We start from the raw sequence: 24,898 nt of genomic DNA on the forward strand, positions 1-24,898 counted from the left end.
ATGTCTGTCTGTCCGGATGTCCAGAGCATCAAGTTTTTAATTTCCGCATGTCTATCTGTCCAGATGTCTGGGTATCTGGACTTACAGACTACTGAAGTACCCGACTTCAAAATTTCCGAATGTCTGTCTGTTTGTCTGTCTGTCCGGATGTCCGGATGCCCACGACCTTCTTAGACACCTCGAAAAGCGACGCGCTTACATTTTCGAAACCCGCAAAAAGACGTTTCGAAACCCGCAAAATCCGAAGGATTGGAAATTAGGGACTTTTTTTTTTAATCGTGTAATCCGAAACTATAAAAACAAGCGCCGCCCCTTTTTGTCGTGTCCAGAACATTCTATAAAAATAATAATTGGCCTTTTGGTCAACAACCTATAAATTATTCCATTTTACGAGGAAATTGAAATGAATAAATTTGTCATCATAAGGTGCTGGCCGAGGAAATTTACGTGGAGGACTAGTTTTCCGGATTTTGTGGTTCTAGGCCTAGACCATTCACCGAAAATCAGAAAATATAAGTTCAAAAGCAGGTGAACAAAGTGTCTAGTCGAGGTGTCAAGTGGTTAATAAAACTGAAGGAGATTAAGAAAAAAGAAACAAGGTTCCACCAATAAGGTCGGTTCGCGTGATAAGAACTTTTTTTTATAATAATAGGGAACCCGTGATAAGGTGGTTGTGAAAAGTTCGAAAAAGATCAGAAGAGTGGCGTAAATTGACATAGAGCCGTCGTAAATCTACACATTACATTTGTAAACTGACGCTGAAGTTGTCGTAAATCTACACAAAAAGTTTCGTAAATCGACACCAGCTTGGCTCTCGTAAATCTACACTACTAGCTCTCCCGTAAATCTACATCAGACAGCTCCCGTAAATCGACACCAGCTTGCCTCTCGTAAATCTATACCAGCTTGGCTCTCGTAATTCTACACTACTAGCTCCCTCGTAAATCTACACCAACCACCTATTTCGTACCTTCTTTGTTTTTGTCCTTATATACCATTCTCATGCCATTTTTAGAAAATCCAAAAAGTTAAAAATGGTCTGAATTTGTCGAATTCTGACGGAAATTGTAGGCAATTGTAGGAAATTGGCAGAAAAGTGACGGAGTTAGTGTGTTTGCACTGGAGAATAAGAATTTGAGCGAAATTTTGAGAAAACGTTTGTAAGATCAGGTGAAAACGTATGATTAAATGGGCGAGGAGGTCGTAAATTGGCATAAGATTCTCGTAAATTTACACAAAGCTGTCTGATGTAGATTTACGAGAAGCAAGCTTGTGTAGATTTACGAAAACTTCTTGTGTAGATTTACGGTATTTTCAGTGTCAGTTTTTAATTTCAAACATAGTTTCGTGTTACTCAAAAAAGTACCTTCCTCAAAATGACAAAACTCAAACTGCCAAATGAATGAAATTCAGAAAAAATTCCCATAAAAACCAAGAAATTTCTCAATTGAGCTAGCTCAATAACGGACGCAAAAAGAATAAAAAGAAATAAAAGTGACGCGTTCCTAAAACATTTTCAATTGCACACACACAGATGCTTCTTGAGACGAAAAGAGAAAGAGTTTAATCAACTTTTATGTTGAGAAAACCGAATTGAAAAAGTGCAAGAGAGGAGGAGAGGGCACCAATTAATTGTTGTCCATTGTTGCAACGTGTTAGAAGAGGGAAGATAATTTGAGAAGAAGAAGAAAATGGAGGAGAAGAAGAAAAACGAGGAAATCATAAAAATGTTGAAATTGGTATACATTTGATACCGCGTAAATCGACACAGAAATTTTAGAACAAATCTTGATAGAATCCCGTAAATGAACAATGTATCCCGTAACTCCACAAATAGTACCGTAAATCTAAACAAAACTTTTGTAAATCTACATTTGGAACCTTAAAGTAAACACAGAACGGCTTGTAAACCAACTAAAAAGCCGTCGTCAATGCTTATGAAAAAGTAAACACCGTATATTAAAAATTTGCAAAAGACATAGTAAATCTACACATTACTCCGTAATCGTTGTGGAATATACACCGCTCTCGTAAATCTGCATAAGAAACTTTGTAAATCGACATAAAAGCTCGTAAATCTACACATGACATTTGCAAACTGACGCACGCTGTGCATACCGTAATTTTACACAAAAAGTTTCGTAAACCGACATAAGTCTTCTGTGAATCTACACAACATCTCGTAAATCTACATTAGACAGCTCCCGTAAATCCACACTACTAGCTCTTCTCGTAAACTAATCCGTAAATTTGCACACATAATTTCGAATCGTTACAAAGCTACATCATCCAGCTAAACTCCCATAAATCTATACGAATCATCGTAAATCGACATCGAAAATCTTGTCCGAGAGGACTACACGACCTCGCGCGGAAAAAATCTTCCACCAAAGCGGGAATCAAGTCGTTTAGAGCGATTTTAAGGTATATCCGTCAATAATAAAAGTTTTTCTTAGAATTTTCTGAAATATCGGAATCTACAAAAACTATGACTTCAGTTCTCCTCAAGTACCGTAATCCTATATATCCGCTACCCCAAATTTACCCCTAAGATCAGTTTCCAAAAAAAAATCGTGCAGAAAAAACTTCAAAAAAATTGAAAAAAAAAAAAAGAATTGAGTAGGCGAGGTGAGATATATATGATGTGTCCTTTACTAACAACAACAGAAAGAAAAAATAAATTATAGGGTTCCCCATTTCGAGATCAAAGCGCGCTCAAATTGAGAAGTGAATCAGAATTTCTATGAGCAAAAAGTGAGAAAAATGGGAGAAAAAGTCATAACTGACGGGTAGGGGGGAAACAAAAAGAAATAAAAGACAGGTGCAAAGAATGATGACGAAGGAAGGAGGGGGAGATCAAAACATATGGGAGGTGGGATATGGAGGGGATAAGAAATGATGCACTTTAAGAAACAGAAACTGGAAAGAAAGTGCAAATGTTCCGGATTCCAGTCACCATGAGTCAGAGGGGGTACAGTACCAAGGTATTAACTTTGGCTGTTTTCAGTGGAAAATGAGCAACTTTGACAGGGGATTTTAGTGTCTCCTGATTGTCCGATCCACTCAAGCTTATATGGGTTGTACAGATCAAAAGTAGAACTTCATTTTTGTAGTTGACAACTTTTTTGTGCGGACACTCCCTAGAGAGTTATGGTCATTTTAAGGGAACAGCTCAAAAATCAAAATTGGTCGATTTGAGGGAGAAATTACTTTAACGATACGTAACTCTCTAGGTAGGGTCCGTACAAAAAAATGGTCAATTACAAAAATGATGTGATATTTTTGCTCTGTTCAGCCCGTAAAAGATACAATTTGTCGGACAATCAGGAGACACCGAAATACACTGTCAAAGTTGGGCGTTTTCAACTGAAAAAACCAAAAATTAATATACTTTTGAGCGGTACTGTACATCAGAGTTGCATGGAAGTGAAAATTTCTTATCCGGAAGTCGGAAGTAAAATTCCTTAACCGGAAGTCGAAAGTCGGAAGTAAAATTCCTTATCCGGAAGTCGGAAGTCGGAAGTGAAAAAACGCCCGGAAGTCGGAAGTTGGAAGTCGGAATTAGATTTTTCGCAAATATTCAAAAACTCCAAGATAAAAGATTATAAAATTGACGGAAATCAGTGGAAAATTAGGTTTTGGATGAAGATTTTTTTCTCTCCTTTTCGACCTTTTTTTCAAGTATTTCTACGAAATATACTTTTCGGAAATTCCGGAAGTCGGAAGTGATTTTTCTTATCCGGAAGTCGGAAGTCGGAATGATAAAAATGCCCGGGAGTCGGAAGTCGGAATTCCATGCAACTCTGCTGTACATGCCTGTCAACTAACAATAAGTTTTCAATACCATGTATTGGTTTACGGTGGTTTGTATAGATTTACGAAACGTTCCGTGTAGATTTACAAGAGAGAACGTCACGATGCCGAATTACTGACATGCTGTGTGAATTTGTAGATTTACAGGATTCCATTGTAGACTTACAAAAGTTCTCTCTGTGTGAAATTACGAGGCTATGAGGTAGATTTACGGAGATTCATGAGATGTTTACGGAGATACCAGAGATGTCGGGAAGTGAACATTTTCTTATCCGGAAGTCGGAAGTCGGAAGTTGGATGTGAAAAAAAGACCGGAAGTCGGAATTCCCGGCAACACTGATTCATACTTATTACTAAAGCTCTCTGTCTGTGATTTACAGAGTGTCAAATGTTGTAGTTTTACGACAAGAGTCTTGTGCGGATTTACGGAAGTTAGATTTACGACGAAAGGACGTGTTGTGTGAATTTACGATGAAGATTTACGAAAGTTCTCTCTGTGTGGAATTACGAGGCTATGGGGTAGATTTACGGAGATTCATGATTCATATTCATTACGACAGTTCTCTGTGTCGGTTTACAAAGTGTTAAATTCAAATGTTGTAGATTTACGTCTTGTGTGAATTTACGGAAATTACTTTTGATTTATGGGGTTTTAAATCAATCGTGTGTAGATTTACGACAGACTTGAGTGGATTTACGAAAATTCTCGTGTTCTGTAATAGAAACCAAATGTAGTGAGTAAATCTTAACGAGAATTTTTGTAAATCCACCCAAACTCTGCCGTAAATCTACACACGATGAAAGTCCGTAAATCAAAAGTAACTTCCGTAAATCTACACCACTTGTAAATCCACACAGAGAACTATCGTAATGAGTATGAATCATGAATCACCGTAAATCTACCCCCAACCCTCGTAATTCCACACAAAGAAACCTTTCGTAAATCTACCCAAACTCCCGTAAATCTACACAGCTTCTTATTGCGCGAAACTCTCGTAAATCTACACTCTTCCCCCCGTAAATCGACACACAAAAAGTCAAAAAGGGTGAGATTAAACACCAATCCAATTCAATCTTTAACACACACACACTGCCTCTCCGGAAACATTTTTACACCAAATTCAATCAAAATGTCCAAAAAAAAGGAAAAATCTTATTAGAGGGTAAAACTAGATTAAAAACTGGAGAAAATTGAAGCTTTGTGAATCTACAAAACGCGCTTCACCGCACTATTCTCATTAGAGCGCATTTACCACATCGTTTATTAATAAGTCACTAAGAGAGTTTACGGTATATACGCGGTCTTCTCCTCGAAATCGTCGGGAGCTCTGAAAAAATTTCGAGTCAGTAAGTGCGCTCCACTACAAAAACACTTACGTCGCCCGCCGTTTGACCCGTTTCAGTGTGTGGGCGAATGTCACTTTTGTGCTCTGGTTACTGTAGGACGATGTTTTCAGCTCGTGCAGTGGTGTCAGGATATTGTTCGACGGGTCGGCGCTGGAAAAAAATTTTGACAAAAAAAAAATTTCGAAAAAATTTTTTCACAAAATTTTTGAATTTTTCATAAATGCAAACATGCTCCACCGCACTAAATTTTTTTTACTCGAAAAGTTTTTTGTACCAGTGTAAACATGCTCCACCGCACTAAAAAATGATTTTAAAAATAAATTTTCTAAAAAAAGTTTTTCACAAAATTTTTTGAATTTTTTTTCCAATAATGCAAACATGCTCCATCGCACTAAAATTGATTTTAATTATTTTTTGAATTTTTCAATAATGCAAACTTGCTCCATCGCACTACATTTTTTAATTCAAAAATGTTTTTTATCAATGCAAATATGCTCCACCGCGCTAAAAATTAAAAAAAAAATTTTCGAAAAATGTTTTTTTTTTAAATTTTTCAATAATGCAAACATGCTCCATCGCACTAAAATTGATTTTTTCAATTTTTCAATAATGCAAGCATGCTCCACCGCACTACATTTTTTTAATACGAAAAGTTTTTGTACCAGTGTAAACATGCTCCACCGCACAAAAATTGTTTTTAAAAAAAATTTTCGAAAAAAGTTTTTCACAAAATTTTTTGAATTTTTCAATAATGCAAACATGCTCCATCGCACTAAAATTGATTTTTTCAATTTTTCAATAATGCAAGCATGCTCCACCGCACTACATTTTTTTAATACGAAAAGTTTTTGTACCAGTGTAAACATGCTCCACCGCACAAAAATTGTTTTTAAAAAAAATTTTCGAAAAAAGTTTTTCACAAAATTTTTTGAATTTTTTTTCCAATAATGCAAACATGCTCCATCGCACTAAAATTGATTTTAATTATTTTTTCTATTTTTTAATAATGCAAACATGCTCCATCGCACTACATTTTTTAATTCAAAATTTTTTTGTATCAATGCAAATATGCTCCACCGCACTAAAATTGAATTTTAAGAAGAATACTTCGAAATTTTTTTAAATTTTTAAATTGTTTACCAATGCAAACGTGCTCCACCGCACCCTAAACTCACGTCGCCGCTTTTCCAAGTGGCACTTCGATAGTTTCAGTTTTCACCGAGTCCGTCTCGGAGCCCACCGACGCTTTATTTTCGGTTTTCAGCGATTTTCCAGAATTCGACGAGTTGGCAGACGGGCGATGATGACGTGGCACTTTTAACGAATCGATTCTAAAAACGATTAATGCAAGTGCGCTCCATTGAGAATTTCAAGACTTACGCCGTATTTCGCTCTTTTTTCACACTTTTCTCACTGGAAAGTGCTCGTTCACTCTTGTCGGAGGGTAGTGCGGAGTGAGAAGTGCCTGCTCGACGGGTTTTGGTAGATTTTTCAGATTTTTCAGAGATATCTCGAGTACTTGTGGTACCGCTGAAAAAAAATTTTGATTTAAAAAAAACTTTTTTTTTTGAAATTTTTTTTGCCAGCAAGAAGGAGATTTTCATGGCCTAGAAATTTCTATTTGAGATTTCTAGGCCACCAAAAACACTGTCAAAATCGAAATTTGACCCACCTCTTCTGCGACTTTTTCGAGACACACGTCGCTAGTAATAATGGCAAGAGAAGCGACCAGAATAGGAACAGAATCATTGATATATGTGAATATGAGCACATTTTCGTTATTGGTCTCTTTTTCTCAGAGAAAAAATGGTTTTGAATCGGAAAAATGAGTAGGAAATGAAGATTTTTGGGAAGGAAAAGGTCGAATTTTTTGGATTTTAGTGGAGAGGTCACGTTTTTATTAGATTTTTAAATTAAAAAACATTAAAAAACACGAAAAAACAGCTAAAAAACATCGAAAACCGCTTGGTGGCCTAGAAAACCAAAACTAGTCCGCCAGTTGTTTTTCGTGTTTTTCGGGGTTTTTTTTCCCGTTTTTTGGTAATTTTTTAGTCATTTTTTATGATCTTAAACAGATTCTTAATAAATTTTCGACTTTTTTCTAGGTTATATACAGTTTTTTTCAACAAATTACAGTTTTATCAAAGAAATATTTATTATTTTTACTATTATTATAATTAAAATTTAATTTTTAGTGATTTTCCTCAACGAGACGGTCTCGACGACTTCTTTTTGTGTCCTCTTGCTGGGGATTTCTGAAATTTTAGAAAATTTTTTAAAAATTATATAAAACATTCAAATTCGCTGCGAGACCCACTTACAAAATCGGGCGATGCGCCTTTAAAGTACGGTAGCGCGCAAATTTTTATTTCATTTATTTTCAGTTGTTTTGCATCATTTTTCACCGGTTTTTCGCTCATTTTTGTCATTTTTTCTGAATTTTTCCGGTTTTAGTGTTCTCCGAGGTCTCAAAACTCGATTTCCGTCAAAATTATGCAGAAAAATCCGAGTTTTAGAGCTGAAAACATGGGAAAACTAAAACTACTTGGTTTTTTCTATTTTTCGGAGATTCTAACGATTTTTCACTTGTTTTTTGTGAGTTTTGAGTGATATTTAGGTTTCCTGACAGCCTGAAATTCAATTTTCGCCACAAGTTGTTGAAAAGTTTCTAATTTTGGTCTGAAATTTGGTAAAAAATGGAAATAACGCGAATTTTTTCATTTTTCGCAATTTTCATCCGTTTTCTGTTGGTTTTCATAGTTTTCAACTCGAAAACTCAAATTCAGAGCCAAAAAATTGACTTTCAACAGAAAAAATTGAAAAAAAAGTCATTTTCTTGTCAGAATTCGAACTGCTTAAATTTTCTTCGTTTCATTCAGTTTTTGGCTGATTTTCGGCTCAGAAAACTGATTTGCTAACGATTTTTCACTAGCTTAGCTCTCCATCCCTCAAAAATTCAGTTATCGCAAAAAAATGTTCACCAATTTAATTAATTTCCTAGTTTCAGACTTCTTCAGGTGATTTTTCGGCTAAAAATTCTGATTTTCCGCTAGTTTTTCGTGTATTTCAGCTCCCCAACCCACTCTAGTTAAATTCCAGTCAAAATATCCCAAAAATAGCCTATTTCTAGCCAAAAACTGGCTTTTGCTTCGATTTCCTCACCACAAACGCCGCATCGGTGTCTCCCCACTGCGACGGTGTCTCGTCGACAGTTTCGTTGTCGTTGCACTCTCGTGTCTTCATTTTTGGTTCCGCTGAAACAAAAAAAACCATTTTTTGTCAATTTTCCGTTCAGAAATTACTTGGTTTTGGCACAGGAACGCGAATCTTCTCCTCTTTCACTTTTTTCATCGACTTTTCTGAGTGCTCAGTTCGAGTTTTCGGTCGTTTTTGATGAACGATGACCGGTGGTGGCCGTGGGCGTGGTCGTGGTGGTGGCGGGTCATCCTGTGGGAAGATGGGCGGTTTTAGAGCGAAAATCCTCCCTATTAGCACGGCACGCTTCCTTTGAACGCGCTCTACCGAAACCGAAGTGAAATTGTGTGCAAAATTGAAAGACTCAGAGAAAAAGTGAAATTTTTCAACGGCATTTCGGTGGAGCGCAGTTGTAAGAACTGTGCCGAACTAATAGAAACTTACGAAACAGTTGACAAGCAGAAAGACGACTAGGTTGAGTAACAGACAAAGATGAACAATCATATGGCGACTAGTAAGGGAGTTTTCTGATAGAACTCGGGGAAGGAATAGAATGGTTTGCGGAAAATTTAGGAGGTTTCTGGATTTGTGGGGCAGAACATTTGGAGCGGCGGAGGTTAGAGGTTTCTGGATTTGTGGGGCAGAACATTTGGAGCGGCGGAGGTTAGAGGTTTCTGGATTTCAGAATTATAGGGGAAATGTGTTTAGGGGTGTTGGGAAGGTCAGCTCTGTAATTAGACTAGCAGAGTCAGAATAGGTCAGCGTCGGCCATCAGTCACCATAAAGTCTTCATCTCTTGTCTGTAAATTAGCTGAAACCGCATTCGCATTATCACACTCAGATTCTTGTATACCGGTCGAATGGACCTCCAGAGCAGGTGTTTGGAATCATTGAGGTGCCAAGATGAGGGTCTGATAGCCTAAACACGGACTTTCATGACCTAAAACTTGATGAAATAAGTCGGTGATGGGAAAGGAAAATGTGGCAATCTCATTTTCCCATCACTTACAGATCATATTCATTATAGGTGTATCGAAATGCCAAAAGAAGGGTATGATAACCTGAAAACGGACTTTCTTGTCCTAATCTGATATTAATCGGGCGAAACGGTTCGTCAATTTTGTGAGTTGTTGTAATTTGCTGATCTAGTATAACTTTCCGAGAACCTACCGGGTTCTGCTGGCTACGTTCTCGGTTGGCCAGTCGGATTCAGTCGGAAGAAAGGCCGTTTTTAAGCTGTTCTTGTGATTTTTCTGTATCTGAGTCTGTCTTCCAGCCAAGCACGACCGAGATTAGTTAAGAACAGATTCCAGTGTAACCTTGCTCGTGAACGAGCTCTGACCTTAACTTATACCTCAATTTAACTGAAATGAGAGCAATATCAGCGATTTCCCTGGTTTTCGTTGAAATCGATCAAAAATTATTCATTTTCGCCAGGAATTTGTCTCTATTTCCGAGATTTCTCCTTGTTTTTGAGCTTCGCGAGTGGTCAGATTCACATCAGTTCATGTGCAAACCATGTGGCACAAATGCAAAAAGTGATGTCTGAAATTCCAACAGAACGTTCTCTATCACATGAACCAAACCAATTTCTCTCAGTCTCCCCCGATGAAAATAAACAAGATTGATTATCAGATTAGTAGAAAATCACAAAAAGAAGAAGAGATGAAAGGAAACTACCGATTTTTCGGAATTCCACAGCATCAATCTCGCATTCAAACAGTAATAAACTGAACGAATCGCTCTCGAATTTCACGAAAATCGTTGGCGCCGACGGCGCCATCATTATATTGAGAAATTCGAGAGAGAGAGATGCTTATCAGTTCTCTTGCTATCAATTCGAAAAGAAAAAAGGGGGCTATCAGTTCCGATCACTGGTCACACACACACACACACACACCGCCACAAACACGACGGCAGTTTGTTTTCTTTTGCAAACATTCGCTTGTCTCGGTGTTGTCTGTTTTTGCGACGATTTTAGACACATGAAATCAGAGGTTTTTGATGTCTTTTGATAATCGGGGAGTCACTTTGTATTTTTATCTGATTGGCGGAGGTTTTAGACTTTTTCTAGTAGTTTTTTGACAGTTTTCACCTATTTTAGCGGGAGTAAGCAGTTTTGACGGGATTCTTGCGATTTCATTAGTTCGGCACAGTTCTTACAACTGCGCTCCACGCAAACGCAATTTTCTTCGGTTCCGGTAGAGCGCGGTTGATAGCCGCGTGTCGTGCTAATAGCTAGTTTCTGAAACGTGGCTCCGCCCCTTCTTGCAGTATTGCCGCACGGTTGTTGACCCATTTCTGTCTTTCATTAGTTCTTGCGGATTTTATGGAGTTTTCACTATAAATCTTTGTGAAAAGTTGGCAAGAGCTGAAAAGCAGAGAATATTTGTATTTTCTATTTCAGTCGCTGGAAATTCTTCAAATTGACGAATTCTGGCTTCTGGAATGAACCTTCCTCAAGCCATAGTCTGAACCGCCTACCAGTGAATTTAAGAGGAGTCTCTCATTGAGCTGGATTGTTGAAGGCGTGAGGATTCTGAATTTGTTATCAAAGCTTTTTCAGTCTAAGAATGCCCCGAGATTCAAAACTTACCGAAATACTAGAAGAAAGTCGTTAAATCTCGATTCCTTTGGATTTTAGTCGAAATCTGGAAACAGATTCAGAATCCTCAGGGTATCAGCTTCTCAGGCATATAGCATATAGACTGCTTCTGACAGTTAGTGTCACAGTCCCACGGTTTTCATAATACCAGACTTTGATTTCGTTCGATTTTTCTCAAAATCTGAGAGCGAATTCAGAATTTTCATCAGTTTCTTCTGAAGTCCAATCGATTTGATGACATAGACTTTGTTCCAAAAGTTCAACTCGCCATTTTCAAAACACTCAAACTTTTCGGAAACTCCTTGTCAAAAAGAAAAGTTTCTGCTCATCACATCACATTTCTCTCCTCCTGCTGCTCCCCGAAACCCGCCAAATCCTCGTCTCGCTTGTCACGTTTGTTGCTCGTTTTTTCGTCCAAATGCCTGCTTCAACGTCTCTGCACTCTCGTAAAAGGTCAAACTATTTCTGGGCATTTCTGCTTATCTCTGAGTCTCTCTCTCTCTCTCTCTCTGGTCGCAGCGCCCCTTTGCTTTTTGAAAAGAGAACACAACAACATAAGCAGTATAAGCTTTGGAAGTTTTTGAAGTTATTGGATTCATTCGTTTTTAATCAGTTTTAAGTTTGTTGGCAACTTTCGGGAGCAGCTTCTTTAAATATCTTGCTATAAGGCTATCCGATCGGTTTTCGTATTTTTAGACGAAAAATTGCAAAAATGACTCTTCAGGTCAACAGAGTGGCCATTTTTGTGCTTGAAAGTGACAAAATATGTGTTTTCAGTCGATTAGTGAAGTTCTGTGACTTTCAGCGTTTTTTCAAATACGTGATTCCCGAAAGTTCACCGTTTTCCGTCTTAAAAATTTTCAACTATGATTTCAGCTGCTCCTAGTGATTTTTTAATGCAATGTTTCCCGAGTTTCATCGTTTTTGACGTCTTGAATGCTAAAAAACCTGAAATTTCTCATTTTCTGGCGGAATTTAAGCTTCTTTTTGAATAAAAACACTGGAAATTGCAAAATTTGCACTCAAAATCTGAAAATCCCTCAGCTGATCAGAAAAATTCCCAATTTTAGCTTCCGGCATCAGACGAAATGGCTCTAAGTTGAACTTCAAGCTAGAGATAATATGCTCTGCTGCCAACTATCCAAAATTCCTTTTACATCATACCTAAATACTACCTTTCCGCTAATTAGTGTCCCCCTTCAAAGATTTTTAGCAAAAAACTTAAATTAGACCTAAAAACTAGGCATTTTTGCTTTAAAAGTGCCTTACAATGCGCTGATAAGAAAGAGAGAGAAACCTTTTGTCCGAAATGTTGCGATCAAGTGGAAAAAGTAAATAATAAATATGCTGCAAATGCGCTCCATGGGGCCAGCGATCATTGACTATAGAGCAAAGTTGCATTATCAAAGAATCTGTTATGGGACTATTCACCTCCTGAAAAAAACAGTTTTTTTTCCGTTTTTCGCCGTTTTTTCGGTAGATAAAGAGCTGAATAGCCCAGTTTCTTTGATAATGCAACTTTGCTCTATAGTCAATGATCCCTGATCCTATGGAGCGCATTTGCAGCATATTTATTATTTACTTTTTCCACTTGATCGCAACATTTCGGACAAAAGGTTTCTCTCTGTCTTTCTTATCACCACTGCCACCATCACACGTTATCAGTAGCCAATACGTAAACACGTGTTATTTCCCGTAATGTTCTCTGAATTCTTCTTCGAATTTTTCGAGGACCTTCTAGATTGTTCCATTCGGAAGCATATGATCCATCGGAGGTTTATATAATTGGTTGATAGACTTTGAGATTGAAAAAATAAATATTTTTATTATTTTCTCTTCCCAACTATCAATAAAGAAACACCTGACGTTCTTTGTTGCTTTGCACCCCCCATGACGTCAGTGGGGTTTCTTGATTTTCTCCATCTCCAAACTCTTCAAAATCCCAGAATCCTATTTTGATCATCTTGCAGGGGAAAAGACGCAAGTAACCCCACAATAGAAACATGCCGGATCACGGACGTATGCCCAGAAACTTGTCGTCGAATAAGGTAAAATGGATCAAAACCAAGCTATAAGTGCTCATTTGATGCTGGAATTCTGAAAATTGCCATTTTAGCCAAAATTTGACATCCAGATGCTGGAATTTCAGAATTTTCGGTGTAGAAATGGATGTTTTGAAGAAAACGGGCTGAAAATTACATTTTCCATCAATTTCAGCCTGTTTTCTTCATTTTAAGGTAATTTCTATACTGAAAATGCGTCTACATCACCAAATCTCGGCAATGAGTGTATTTTCAGCCAAGTTTTCACGTCTACAAACTAGAATTTTTCGCATTTTCGGTAAAATGTGGGTCAGAGTGAATGAAACGAGCTGAAAATCACTTTTTTTTTCACTCTAATCGTCTGGAATTCATGTTTATACCGAAAAGGCTGAAATTCTTAGTTTCAGATGCCAAAACTATGCTATAACTGCTCATGTGATGCTGGAATTCTGAAAATAGTCATTTTTGCCAAAATTTGGCATCCTGATGCTGAAATTCCAAAATTTTCGGTGTAGAAATGGATGTTTTGAAGAAAACGGGCTGAAATTAACATTTTACATCAATTTCAGCCTGTTTTCTCTACTTTAACAGTCTCAGATTCATATCTATACCAAAATGCTGAAATTTCAGGTTCTAGATATCAAAACTTTGAAAAAAAAAGCCCTAAACTGTGAAAAATAGCAGTTTGAGCCGAAATTTGGTGTCTAAAAGCTCGAATTTCAGAATTTTTGGTATAGATATGAGCTTGAGACAGCTAGAATGAATAAAATGAGCTGAAATTAATGTGAATGACATTTTCAGCCCGATTCCTTCACTTTAATCGTCTCAAATCCATATCTATACCAAAAAAACGAAATTTCAGCACCTAGACGCCAAAACTCTGCTGAAAATGCCTATTTCACACTGAAAACCCCAAAATTTCACCTTTTTTTCCATTTCCAGATAGCCAAAACTATCGCCGGCGAGGACCTCGATGAGGAGGAGGTGCTGGAAATGGACGCGGGACGAAGCGCCCGCGAAGAAGGACGATTTGTGTTCGAATGCGCGTGGGAGGTGGCTAATAAGGTGAGGAAATGTGAAGAATGCATCGAAAATTTCAATTTCCAGTTTTTCGAGTTAAAAAAATCTATTTTTTCCATAGTTGTCAAGGCCCGGTAGAAAATTTTCAAGGCCCGGCCCGGCCCGAAGGCCCAGCTTCAAAAAATGACCCTTTTTTTCCAATTTTTAACGAAATTTTTTTCAATTTTTCATCGAAAATGTGACCATTTTCGACTATTTTTCAGAATTTCTTCTAATTCTGACTGATAGTCGAAAATTTGACTTTTTCGCGAAAAAATTCAAAAAATTTTGAAAATTTTGAAAATTGACTTTCGCGCCAATTTGCCCGGGCCTTGACAACTATGATGTTATCCAGTCAAAATTCCACTGAAACTGAATTGCTAAAATTCCGAATTTTTCTGATAAGCCGGTAAATTTCCCGATTATTAGATTTTTTCATAAAATTCATCAGAAACTGAACAAAATGTGAAAAATCGCGGTTTTGGAAAGCAAATGATTGCAAAATCTCCATTTTTCAGTACATCGACTTGAAAATTGCGAAAAACGCACAAAAATAGCCTAGAAACCTGAAAATCGAGTAATTTTTCGGTTAAAAATCCCATTTTTAATCGAAAATCTCACCGATTTTGGTGAAATACCGAAACAATTTGCTAAAAATTCAATTTTCAGCATTAACATCGCTCAAAAATGGTACTTAAAACCCTGAAAATCTGAGTGATTTTAGGTTTAAAAATGGCGTTTTTGATGAGAAAACTCGCCAATTTTTGGTAAAATACCGAGAAGATTTGCTAAAAAATCCAATTTTCAGCATTGAAATCGCTCAGAAACCTGAAAAACGAGTGATTTTAGGTTAAAACTGGCATTTTTGATAAGAAAAATCGCCGATTTTTGGTAAAATACCGAGAAGATTTGCTAAAAAATCCAATTTTCAGCATTGAAATCGCTCAGAAACCTGAAAAACGAGTGATTTTAGGTTAAAACTGGCATTTTTGATGAGAAAAATCGCCGATTTTTGGTAAAATACCGAGAAGATTTGCCAAAAATTCAATTTTTAGCATTAAAATCGCTCAAAAATGCTTTAAAAACCTGAAAAAGGGATTTCGGGTAAAAAAAAGGTTTTCCGCTGAAAAATGTAGTTTTCACCTAAAAAAAACCCCAAAATTCTTATCTTCCAGGTCGGTGGAATCTACACTGTTCTCCGAAGCAAAGCGCAAATCAGTACGGAAGAGCTGGGCGATCAATATTGTATGTTCGGACCGATGAAAGACGGTAAATGGCGTCTCGAAGTGGATCCAATCGAACCGGAGAATCGAACGATTCGCGCTGCGATGAAGCGATTCCAGGCTGACGGATTCCGGTGTATGTACGGTCGTTGGCTGATCGAGGGCTATCCGAAAGTGATTCTATTCGATTTGGGATCAGGAGCCGTCAAGATGAACGAATGGAAGCACGAGCTGTTTGAGAAGTGCAAAATTGGAATCCCTCATGAGGATATCGAGTCGAACGACGCGGTTATTCTGGGATTTATGGTCGCCATCTTTCTGAAACATTTCCGTGAATCCGTCACCAGTTACACGCCACTCGTCGTCGCTCACTTCCACGAGTGGCAAGCGGGAGTGGGTCTTCTGATGACTCGGTTGTGGAAGTTGGACATTGCTACGGTTTATACGACGCACGCGACACTTTTAGGACGACATTTGTGTGCGGGCGGTGCGGATTTGTATAATAATTTGGATGCGTTCGATTTGGATGCGGAGGCCGGGAAGAGAAAGGTAGAGAATTAGAGAATTTCAGCTATGAAATTAGATAATTAGAGAATTTCAGCTTGCTGTTTTGACCATACTTGCAACGGGCCGGGCCGGGCCGATTTGAGAATTTTCACCGGCCCGGCCCGGCCCGGTCGGCCCGGGTCACAGTACAAAAATTTGAAAATTTGAATTTTTTTGAAAATTTTTTGATTTTTTCACAAAAAAGTCGAATTTTTGACTATGTTTTTACATATCGATAAAACTCAAGTGTACATAAGATTTTTGACGATTTTTGATGAAAATTTTAAATAATTTCGAAAAATTTTGTGAAAAAATTGTGCTCATTTTTTGACTCCGGGCCGACCGGGCCGGGCCGGGCCGGGCCGATATTTTGCAAGTATGGTTTTGACTATACTTGTCAAAGCCCGGATCCTAAAGGCCCGAAGGCCCGGGTCCAAAAAAATGAACCAATTTTTCATTTTTTTCATCGAAAATGCAACAATTTTTGATGATTTTTCAGAATCTGCTCTAATTTTGAATTATAGTCGAAAATTTGACTTTTTCGCGAAAAATTAGAATTTTGAATTTTGTGGCGCCAAGTACCCGGACCTTATACCAAATTTCCAGCCAAAATCTGGAATTTTTCACATCATTTTGAAAAATGACGTTTTCATTGAGAAATGAGCAATGACTGGAATTGAATTTTCACCCGAATTTCAGAATGCTCTCAAAAATGCAGTTTCAGCTGGGAAAAAGTGTATTTCGCTGTACATAACCGAAATTTCTTGAATATCTTCTGAAAACGTAATCTATGAAGAATTTTTCCGGTGATTTGGAAGAAAACCTGAAATTTTCACTGAAAAAGTCGTTTATCCCAATAGAAATTAACAAATTATTCTCAAACGATCAATGAAATTATGGAAAAATACAAAATTACAATGATTTTGACTGAAATTATCTAGAAATCTTGAAAATTACGTTAAAAATTTTTTAGAACGTTATTTTCTGGATTTTCAGAGTTTTTTTTCATTCAAAATAGTGATTTTCGCTTTTCTTTCAAACGTCTTCGATGACTGATGAAAAACGAAAAAAGAACATTTCGAATGGAAATCTCTGAAAATCCAGAAAACTGCGTTCTGAATTTTGAATTTTAAAGAGATTTCTAGCAATTTTTTAGTCGAAATCATTGTCATTTTGTGTTTTTTGAGAATTCCATTAATTGTCTGAGACTCATTGATTGATTCCTACACCAAATGAAGCGTTCTCAGTGAATAATTTAGTCATTGACGTAACTTTGGCCCTAATTGCTTTTCCCTTGTCATCACATCTCTGAAATTGTTGGAAAAACTGTTTCGTCAGGCGAAAATTTCAGTTTTTGTCCAAAATCACGCGAAAAACTCTTTGTAGATTACGTTTTCAGTAGATAATCAGGAAATTTCGCTTTAAAATCTGGCAGAAATTCGTTTTCTCAGCTGAAACTGTTTGTATTTTTGAGAGCGTTTTGAAATTCGGACCATTTTACGAAATGATGTGAAAAATTCCAGATTTTGGTTGGAAATTGGGTATACTGCTCATTTTTCTTGAAATTCAGCCTCAAACTCCCCCAATTTCCAGATCTACCACCAATACTGTCTGGAACGTGCCGCATGCCAAACCGCTCACATCTTCACCACCGTCTCCGAGATCACGGGTCTCGAAGCCGAGCATTTCCTGTGCCGAAAGCCCGATATTCTCACGCCGAACGGTCTCAACGTCATCAAGTTCGCCGCTCTCCACGAGTTCCAGAATCTGCACGCTCAGAACAAGGAGAAGATCAATCAGTTCATTCGCGGTCATTTCCACGGTCATTTGGATTTCGATTTGGACAAAACCCTCTACTTTTTCACCGCCGGCCGTTACGAATTCTCGAATAAAGGCGGTGACATGTTCATCGAATCGCTGGCACGTCTGAATCACTATCTGAAGACTACCAACGATCCACGTCATATGGGGGTTACGGTAGTCGCGTTTTTGATCTACCCGGCGCCTGCGAACTCGTTCAACGTGGAATCCTTAAAGGGACAGGCGGTGACAAAGCAGTTGAAGGAAGCGGTCGACCGGATCAAGGAGAAGGTCGGAGCGAGAATATTCGATATCTGTCTGCAAGGACACCTTCCTGAGCCAGAGGAATTGATGTCACCTGCAGATAATATTCTGCTGAAACGCTGTATTATGGCACTCCATAATTCCAGCCTCCCACCAATCTGCACGCATAACATGATTCGAGCGGACGACCCGGTGCTCGAATCGCTCCGACGAACCGCTCTATTCAATAAGCCAGAGGACCGAGTGAAAGTGGTCTTCCACCCGGAATTCCTGTCCTCCGTCTCACCGCTTATCGGCCTCGACTATGAGGATTTCGTCCGCGGGTGCCATCTCGGAGTGTTCCCGTCGTACTACGAGCCGTGGGGTTACACACCCGCCGAGTGTACTGTCATGGGAATCCCGTCGGTGTCGACGAACCTCTCGGGTTTCGGATGTTTCATGCAGGAACACGTCGAAGATCACGAGTCGAAGGGAATCTATGTAATTGATCGGAGACATAAGAGTGCCGAGGAGTCGGTGCAGGAGTTGGCGAACACGATGTACGATTTTTGTGGACAGTCGCGTCGGCAGCGTATCATTTTGCGTAACGCGAACGAGGGACTCTCGGCGCTGTTGGATTGGCAGAATTTGGGAGTTTTCTATCGGTGAGTTGGAGTTGATGGGAATCTGAAATTCTTGTATAGATCGGGACATCCGGACAAACAGAAACGTGTTACAGACAGAGATTCAGATATCCAGAGAAATCTATCTGGACATCCGGACAAACAAACATTCCGATGACCAGATTAACCGATTTTCCCTTTACCGGAAGTTTCGGACATCCGGAAGAACAGAAACCATCATTAGGAAAGACAGAAGATCTCAAATCCGAATAAGAATATTTTGAGAACATTCGGGCTGATAGATAATAGAATGTACATATGTTAGTGTTACTAGATGATTCAGTGTTAGGACATCCGGACAAACAGGCTTTCTGATTTCCAGATGAACCTATTTTGTGTCCAGATAAACAGTTTATCATAAACTGTTACCGAGACATCCGGATAAACGGAAATAACGACAGATAGAGATTCAGATATCCATATATTAGCAGTCCAACCTTCTTACAACTACGCTCCACCGCAAACGAGAGAGTATCTGTGAGAGCTCGCATTTTTTCATAACAATTTTCAAAAAATACTATGAAAAAATGCGGGAATAGGTCAAAAACTGTGAAAATCTGCGTCTCTCGCCGATACTCTCTCGTTTGCTGTGGAGCGCAGTTGTAAGAGGGGGTGGACTCCTAACACATAAACTGATAAAATTGGACATACAGACATCTGTATATTCCTATACAAGATGATCCGATGTTCACACGTGAGTCCTATCGGAAGTCTGAAAAAACTGATTTTAAGACATCTGAAATAGACCCGCCCCTTTCCTCTCATCCCACAAATCATCCTCACAATTTCCAGTGACTGCCGCCGTCTCGCCCTGGAACGTCTCCACCCGGATGTCGAGAAGATCATGCGTGAGAACGAAGGAAAAGTGCCGTCCGCCGCCACATCTCGCCGCCCATCAATCCACTCGAGTGATGGTGAAGACGAGGAGTAGATTGTCCTTCTTCTTGTCATTTCTATTATAATTGCCTCCCTTAATTACTTTTACTTGAGATTATCTTTCTATATGCACCCTTGAATATGTAATGTCTTCTTTTTTGTTCTCTCTTCTTCACAAACTCACCGGTGCCGTCCTTTTCTAGATTGTTTTACCTTTTTTTCTTCATGTGTTTTGAATTCTCCTCCCCCATTGCCATACTTTCTTATATATTCTACCCTGCACCCCTCTTATATACGCATCTCGATAATATCCATAGTAAACTTTTAGTAATTCTTATGTACTTCTAGGTTACTCGATGGTTTAGTAGTTTTCAGGTTTTCGAATGCTCAATATTTATTTGCCCAATCAACAATGGAACAGTTAGAGGAACGGTGGAGTAAGACAGAATCCTCCCAAGCAGTAGTGGTATTTGCACATAAAATCGTGAAGGCATTCTGGCCAACTCTTCTTCACTCTTCCACGGGATTCTTCGACATAACGGACGCATTTGCCATTGATACAATTGTAGTCGTGTGGGCACTCCGGATGGCATTGGTCAGATTCTGGAGCAGATTCTGGAGCACCATCATCAGCGAACAACTCCCTGACGTCACGACATTGACCATTCACACAATATTGGCCGGGAAAATGGCAAGCATTCCAAGGACTCGGAGTACATTCCAAGGGGGGCTCGAAGCCATAGGCGGCGAGGACGAGAGGAATCTGAAACATAGAGAGGCATTCTGAAGTCATCGAGGAGAGGGGGAATTGCCAAGAAGAAAACGACGAACTTCATATCTCAGGAGAATATTCCAGAGAAGGAGTCGATGGGTTTCAGTGGGGAACCGCCCGGACTTTTATAGGGTCGGTGATTCGATTAGGCACGATTCACATGCGGGGGACGGTGGGAAATTTTGAAAAAATGAGTTTTTCTGGAACTTTGGGGGGAGAGACGTTTCTAGATTCTATTTTACGCTCCGCCTTCCCTAAACCGACGTTTCGACACTGCAAAAAAAAATAACAAATCACTGGAAAAAAAAGAAAGCGGGAAATACGAATCGGGAGAAAAAGGCGGAGTCGAGGAAAAACTGTGCCGCAGTTGCAAAAAAGATTTTAACAGTAATTTTAAGAAATCAAGGGATTCTTTACTTATCGCCCCCCACATCAGTAGAGTCCCCCACGTTGAAATTTACCTAGGAAGAGCCCCCCACCCAGTACAAAACAGGTGGGGGCTTTTTCCTCACGGCGGGGGGTTCTACTTCTATTTCTGTGTGAAACAATGAGCCCCCACCAGTACAAAGTGGGGGACGATTGTTCAAGAACCTGGTATTCATGACTTATCGCCCCCACCCCCCTAGAGCCCCCCACCGGGACTGGAGTCGTAATTCTTACTTTTTATCTTTAGCTGTAATCATTTATTGATAGCCCCCCACCATTGAACATCCGTCCCCCACCTATGGATTATTAGACCCCCATCATTGAATATAAGTCCCCCATTAATGACTTAAAACCCCCATTGTTTAACAATAGGCCCCCATCATAAAACATCAGACCCCCACTATTGAACCCCACACTATGAATGAAACAAACGGGACCCCGTTTTCAGACTATAAGATTGAACATCACAAATATAAATTATGCCGAAAATGTCCTTCCGGGTTTTTTTCCTAAGCCTGAAGATTCGGGTGTAGTTGAATTATGTTGGACTCAATGGTTCGTTTAAGTGAAAAAGATAAAGGGGGGGGGCTAATGTTCAATGGGGGGGGGGGTCAATAATCAATCAGGTGGGGGGCTTTTCCCAGGTCCTTTTTGGGGGGTCATTCTTCAATATAGGGGGGGACGAAAAGTAAATATACCCGAAATCAACATGAGAAAATGTATTTTGCAACTGCGGCACATTTTTTTCGTGACTCCGCCCCTTTCTCCGCGAATTGTGTTACCCGCGCCACGCTGGAGTTCATCACCATTAAGCATGTTGAACAAGTATTGTCGAAATAAAAAAATTGATACCCGGTGTTTGCGGACTTAATGCAAAATTATTAAAATTAGCATTAAGTCCGCAAACACCGGGTATCACTTTTTTTATTTCGACAATATAACAGAACAAGAAATTTATTTCTCTATCAAACTTTTGTACAATTTTTATCGATAAAAAGAAGCAAGAAATAAAACGGTGAGATTTAGTTAAGACCAAATGAAATCCTTGATACGTTCGTACACTTTCGACTTAGTCGCATCCGATAACTTTTTATATTCCTCCGATTTCTTCAATTTTTTCGCGTCTTCTACTGTATTTATTTTACGAACACACTTCTCGAGAAGTTTCGACATTCCATATTCGTCAGCCAACTGCATCATCTTTTCATTTTCGATTAATGAATTATTGCTAATTAGATAAAGTTGTTCTGTGACTTTTATGACGAATGGAACCAGAAAACGGCGACCCATTTCCAGAAGTTTCTCGACAGTTCTGTCAGTTGGGAATACTGGATTCGGATAGAAAGTGCTGAGAAGTAGTGCGAAATCTTCGTAAGAAACATCTCCAATCGGAATTTCATCCATTTGTCCTTCTTTGAAATTCGATGAGAACAGTGCGCGGAAGTATTCGGAGTGGTACGACAGAAACTGAAAAATAGAAAATTTTTTCGATATTTTACGAGAAAATGAACCATACTTGCAAACCGGGCGAGCCGACACGGCCCGGCCCGTAACTTCCGTCAAAATGAATATTATGAGCTGAAAAATATACCAAAATGTAGATCTCGACGAGTTCTACGCCCGTGACGTACTACGGGCCGGATGGCTATTCGTTAATATGTCTTTATCCATGAAACTACGGAAAAACTAACTAAACGGAAGTTATACGTGGAAAAAAATAACCTGAAATGTTTGCCTTGACTTGTACGTCGATTTCGTCAATTTTTCGCTGCATTAGTTGAAGGAAAAAAGATTTTTTCGGTTCTGTAACAATATTTCGAACGAATAACAGAGTAAATGTACGAAAAGTCGTAGATCTCGACGAGTTCTATGTCCGTGACCTACTACGGGCCGGATGGCTATTCGTTAATGTTCCGCGTGCCGGGCTAGATTGGCTTTTTTGGCCATTTGCGCGTTTTTTGGCACTTTTTCCCGGCCCGCGGCACATTGACGAATAGCCATCCGGCCCGTAGTAGGACACGGACATAGAACTTGCTGAGATCTACATTTTGGTATCACTAGCTCAGGTAAATCAATATTAATCTAATTAGGTTTGGGTGTAATCTAATCCTAATCTAATTAGATTAGTGCAATTCCGTGACGCAAACTGCGAGCGCGCTAGCTGCTGGGGCATTTATTTCTCATTATTTTTTTTTCTCGTTTTTTTGTATATTATGTAAATATAGATTTTCATGTTTTTTACAATTTTATATTTAATTAGTTTTCAGAACCCTTTCGTACTTTATTATTGTTTTTATTTTCTTTTTCAATTTTCAGTTAATCTACAGTAGGCACGATGGAAAGCCGACTATCAATCAAAAGAGTACGAACGACGGCGAGACAAATTTTTGATAGAATCGGGAAAAAGAAGAAAAAAGAAGAAGAAATGCAATGGAAAAATCAATGGAAAACATGTGTTGAATGTTCAAAGTTCGATAGTTCGAGGAGAATGTACTACGTCACCAATGGGTCACGGAATTTTGAAAGAACGATTGTTAAACGAGTTGACGCCTGGAGAAGTAAAAGTTCACTTCCAATGCGGCTTTGATGGTATCAAGCTACATATGAAAGGAAGGTAAGCAAAACGTGTATACACTTGAAACATAATTTACGAATTATATTCTCAAAGGAAAGAAGCAATTGTAGAAACTCCGAAAACACGGAAACCAGTGAAAGAAATTGAGAAAAAGGTGTACTTCCGCCGAAGGCCTCTCAGTAAAGTTGTACTATCTCCGACGGATGTTCTTCAAGAACAGCAGCAAGATGATGAAATTATATTCGATTCATCGGAGTTTGACGACCGAGAAGAAGGAGAAAGCAGTCAGTTTCAACTCGAGTCGATCGACAATTGCCCATCAGATTCCAGAAATGGCGCAAAAAAAGTATGCATTTGTATAATTACGCCAATCTCGGATTGTTTTCAGTTCCGAGGAATCGACCCCGTACGTGTCGGATACGACAGTTACCACATGCCACAAGAGCAAATGTCATCGTTCAGAGTAAGAAATGCCAACATACCAAAAGTTTCTACATCAACATTTCAGAAATCTCTTGGGGACTCTACATTGCCTCGTCTCTCTTTCGATTTCAGCACTATCGATCAAATGATTTCAGAAGGATCATCAGTTGATCCACAATCGGTTCTTTTTGCGATAAGAGGGATGATGACAATTGTGAGTTGATACCCGATATTTACGTCTACACTTATTGATTTTCAGGCTGAAGTACAGAATGAAAAGCTCATCCCAAAAAAACCGATGGACCACACGGTACGGCCTTGAACAAAACATTAGTCAACATAATTCCGGTTTTTATAGAAACAAGTCACTGCCACTTTGGATCCCCGATCTTTTCTAGATCATCAAGTAATCGAAGTGGAAACTCTCGACGGAAAAGGTGACATTCAATATCTAAATTGTTGGAAACATCTGATAAATTCAGAATTGATCAACGTAAACGAGACGCTCTCCTTTGTTTCTCCACAGTCCGGTACACTTAAATCTGTTCTTCAGTCAGTAGCTAATCTCTGGGTCAATGCGGTATTTTTTTTATATCAAAACGTTCAATGTTTATACCCCCTTCATTTCAGATCATTCCAAAAAGCGAGAGACAAAGATACTCTACATCAGATAAGCCAAAAGGAAATACTATCTCTCTCCCTACTCGATTTTTGAACGCACCCATCCGTATGTTTCTCATCTTATATTATCGTAACATATATATATGTTTACAGAACTGATATTCGATTCGGTTCAGCTGAATGTTCCTAAGGATTCGGCAGTTAAAATGGATATCTCTCTGTTCTTCAAAATGCACATCGGAAACTTATTGTAAGCGATACCTTCAATTTCCACATTTAAATACAATAATTTTCAGTCATCACGCGAGAAATATTGCGAAAAATGGACCGAGAAAGAGGCATCATCAGGACTAGTTTCATTGTTAAGTTATTAAATTTTTCTTTTCCCATTTTCTGTTAATCGTGTTATTTTCTTTTTTTTCAATAAATCATCGTTGTTTTTAAATGCAACGTTTTTTTCAACCAGAAAATAATTGGGAAGATTAGATTTCGCACTAACTTGGCTAGGTTACGCACAAATCTAATAAGGTTGCGCACTAATCTAATAAGGGCAAGATGTAACCTAACCTAACTGTGGCCAAACCTAATTAGATTAATATTGATTTACCTGAGATGCGTGCGCGTCGCGGCTCCTCTGCCAGTGATAAGC

The 24,898-nt window shown here is 38.8% G+C and overlaps 7 protein-coding genes across 7 annotated transcripts; 2 read left to right on the plus strand and 5 right to left on the minus strand.

The window, feature by feature from the left end:
* Nucleotides 1-6,331: 6,331 nt before the first annotated feature.
* GCK72_004228 (uncharacterized protein) lies at nt 6,332-6,909 on the minus strand (the record flags this gene model as incomplete). The annotated part of the gene is made up of 3 exons (XM_053724550.1): nt 6,332-6,491; nt 6,541-6,690; nt 6,833-6,909. The coding sequence occupies 3 exons, from the start codon at nt 6,907-6,909 to the stop codon at nt 6,332-6,334; spliced, it is 387 nt and encodes a 128-aa protein (XP_053588744.1).
* A 1,377-nt stretch (nt 6,910-8,286) lies between these two features.
* On the minus strand, nt 8,287-8,859 carry GCK72_004229 (uncharacterized protein; the record flags this gene model as incomplete). The annotated part of the gene is made up of 3 exons (XM_003101816.2): nt 8,287-8,414; nt 8,463-8,607; nt 8,800-8,859. The coding sequence occupies 3 exons, from the start codon at nt 8,857-8,859 to the stop codon at nt 8,287-8,289; spliced, it is 333 nt and encodes a 110-aa protein (XP_003101864.2).
* A 4,104-nt stretch (nt 8,860-12,963) lies between these two features.
* GCK72_004230 (uncharacterized protein) lies at nt 12,964-19,487 on the plus strand (the record flags this gene model as incomplete). The annotated part of the gene is made up of 5 exons (XM_053724551.1): nt 12,964-13,008; nt 13,945-14,067; nt 15,237-15,833; nt 17,424-18,538; nt 19,349-19,487. 5 exons carry the CDS (start codon nt 12,964-12,966, stop codon nt 19,485-19,487), a joined length of 2,019 nt encoding a protein of 672 aa, XP_053588745.1.
* GCK72_004231 (uncharacterized protein) lies at nt 17,403-17,795 on the minus strand (the record flags this gene model as incomplete). The annotated part of the gene is made up of 1 exon (XM_053724552.1): nt 17,403-17,795. One exon carries the CDS (start codon nt 17,793-17,795, stop codon nt 17,403-17,405), a length of 393 nt encoding a protein of 130 aa, XP_053588746.1.
* Nucleotides 19,488-19,853: 366 nt separating the features above from the next.
* On the minus strand, nt 19,854-20,204 carry GCK72_004232 (uncharacterized protein; the record flags this gene model as incomplete). The annotated part of the gene is made up of 1 exon (XM_053724553.1): nt 19,854-20,204. The coding sequence occupies one exon, from the start codon at nt 20,202-20,204 to the stop codon at nt 19,854-19,856; it is 351 nt and encodes a 116-aa protein (XP_053588747.1).
* Nucleotides 20,205-21,656: 1,452 nt separating this feature from the next.
* On the minus strand, nt 21,657-22,034 carry GCK72_004233 (uncharacterized protein; the record flags this gene model as incomplete). Its single annotated transcript, XM_003101803.2, has 1 exon — nt 21,657-22,034. One exon carries the CDS (start codon nt 22,032-22,034, stop codon nt 21,657-21,659), a length of 378 nt encoding a protein of 125 aa, XP_003101851.2.
* Nucleotides 22,035-23,134: 1,100 nt separating this feature from the next.
* GCK72_004234 (uncharacterized protein) lies at nt 23,135-24,603 on the plus strand (the record flags this gene model as incomplete). Its single annotated transcript, XM_053724554.1, has 10 exons — nt 23,135-23,244; nt 23,299-23,551; nt 23,594-23,668; nt 23,714-23,842; nt 23,888-23,938; nt 23,987-24,065; nt 24,111-24,208; nt 24,259-24,355; nt 24,403-24,499; nt 24,546-24,603. 10 exons carry the CDS (start codon nt 23,135-23,137, stop codon nt 24,601-24,603), a joined length of 1,047 nt encoding a protein of 348 aa, XP_053588748.1.
* Nucleotides 24,604-24,898: the final 295 nt, after the last annotated feature.

The sequence above is a fragment of the Caenorhabditis remanei genome, chromosome II (assembly GCF_010183535.1).
Source record: "Caenorhabditis remanei strain PX506 chromosome II, whole genome shotgun sequence".
NCBI classification, from domain to species: Eukaryota; Metazoa; Nematoda; class Chromadorea; order Rhabditida; family Rhabditidae; genus Caenorhabditis; species Caenorhabditis remanei.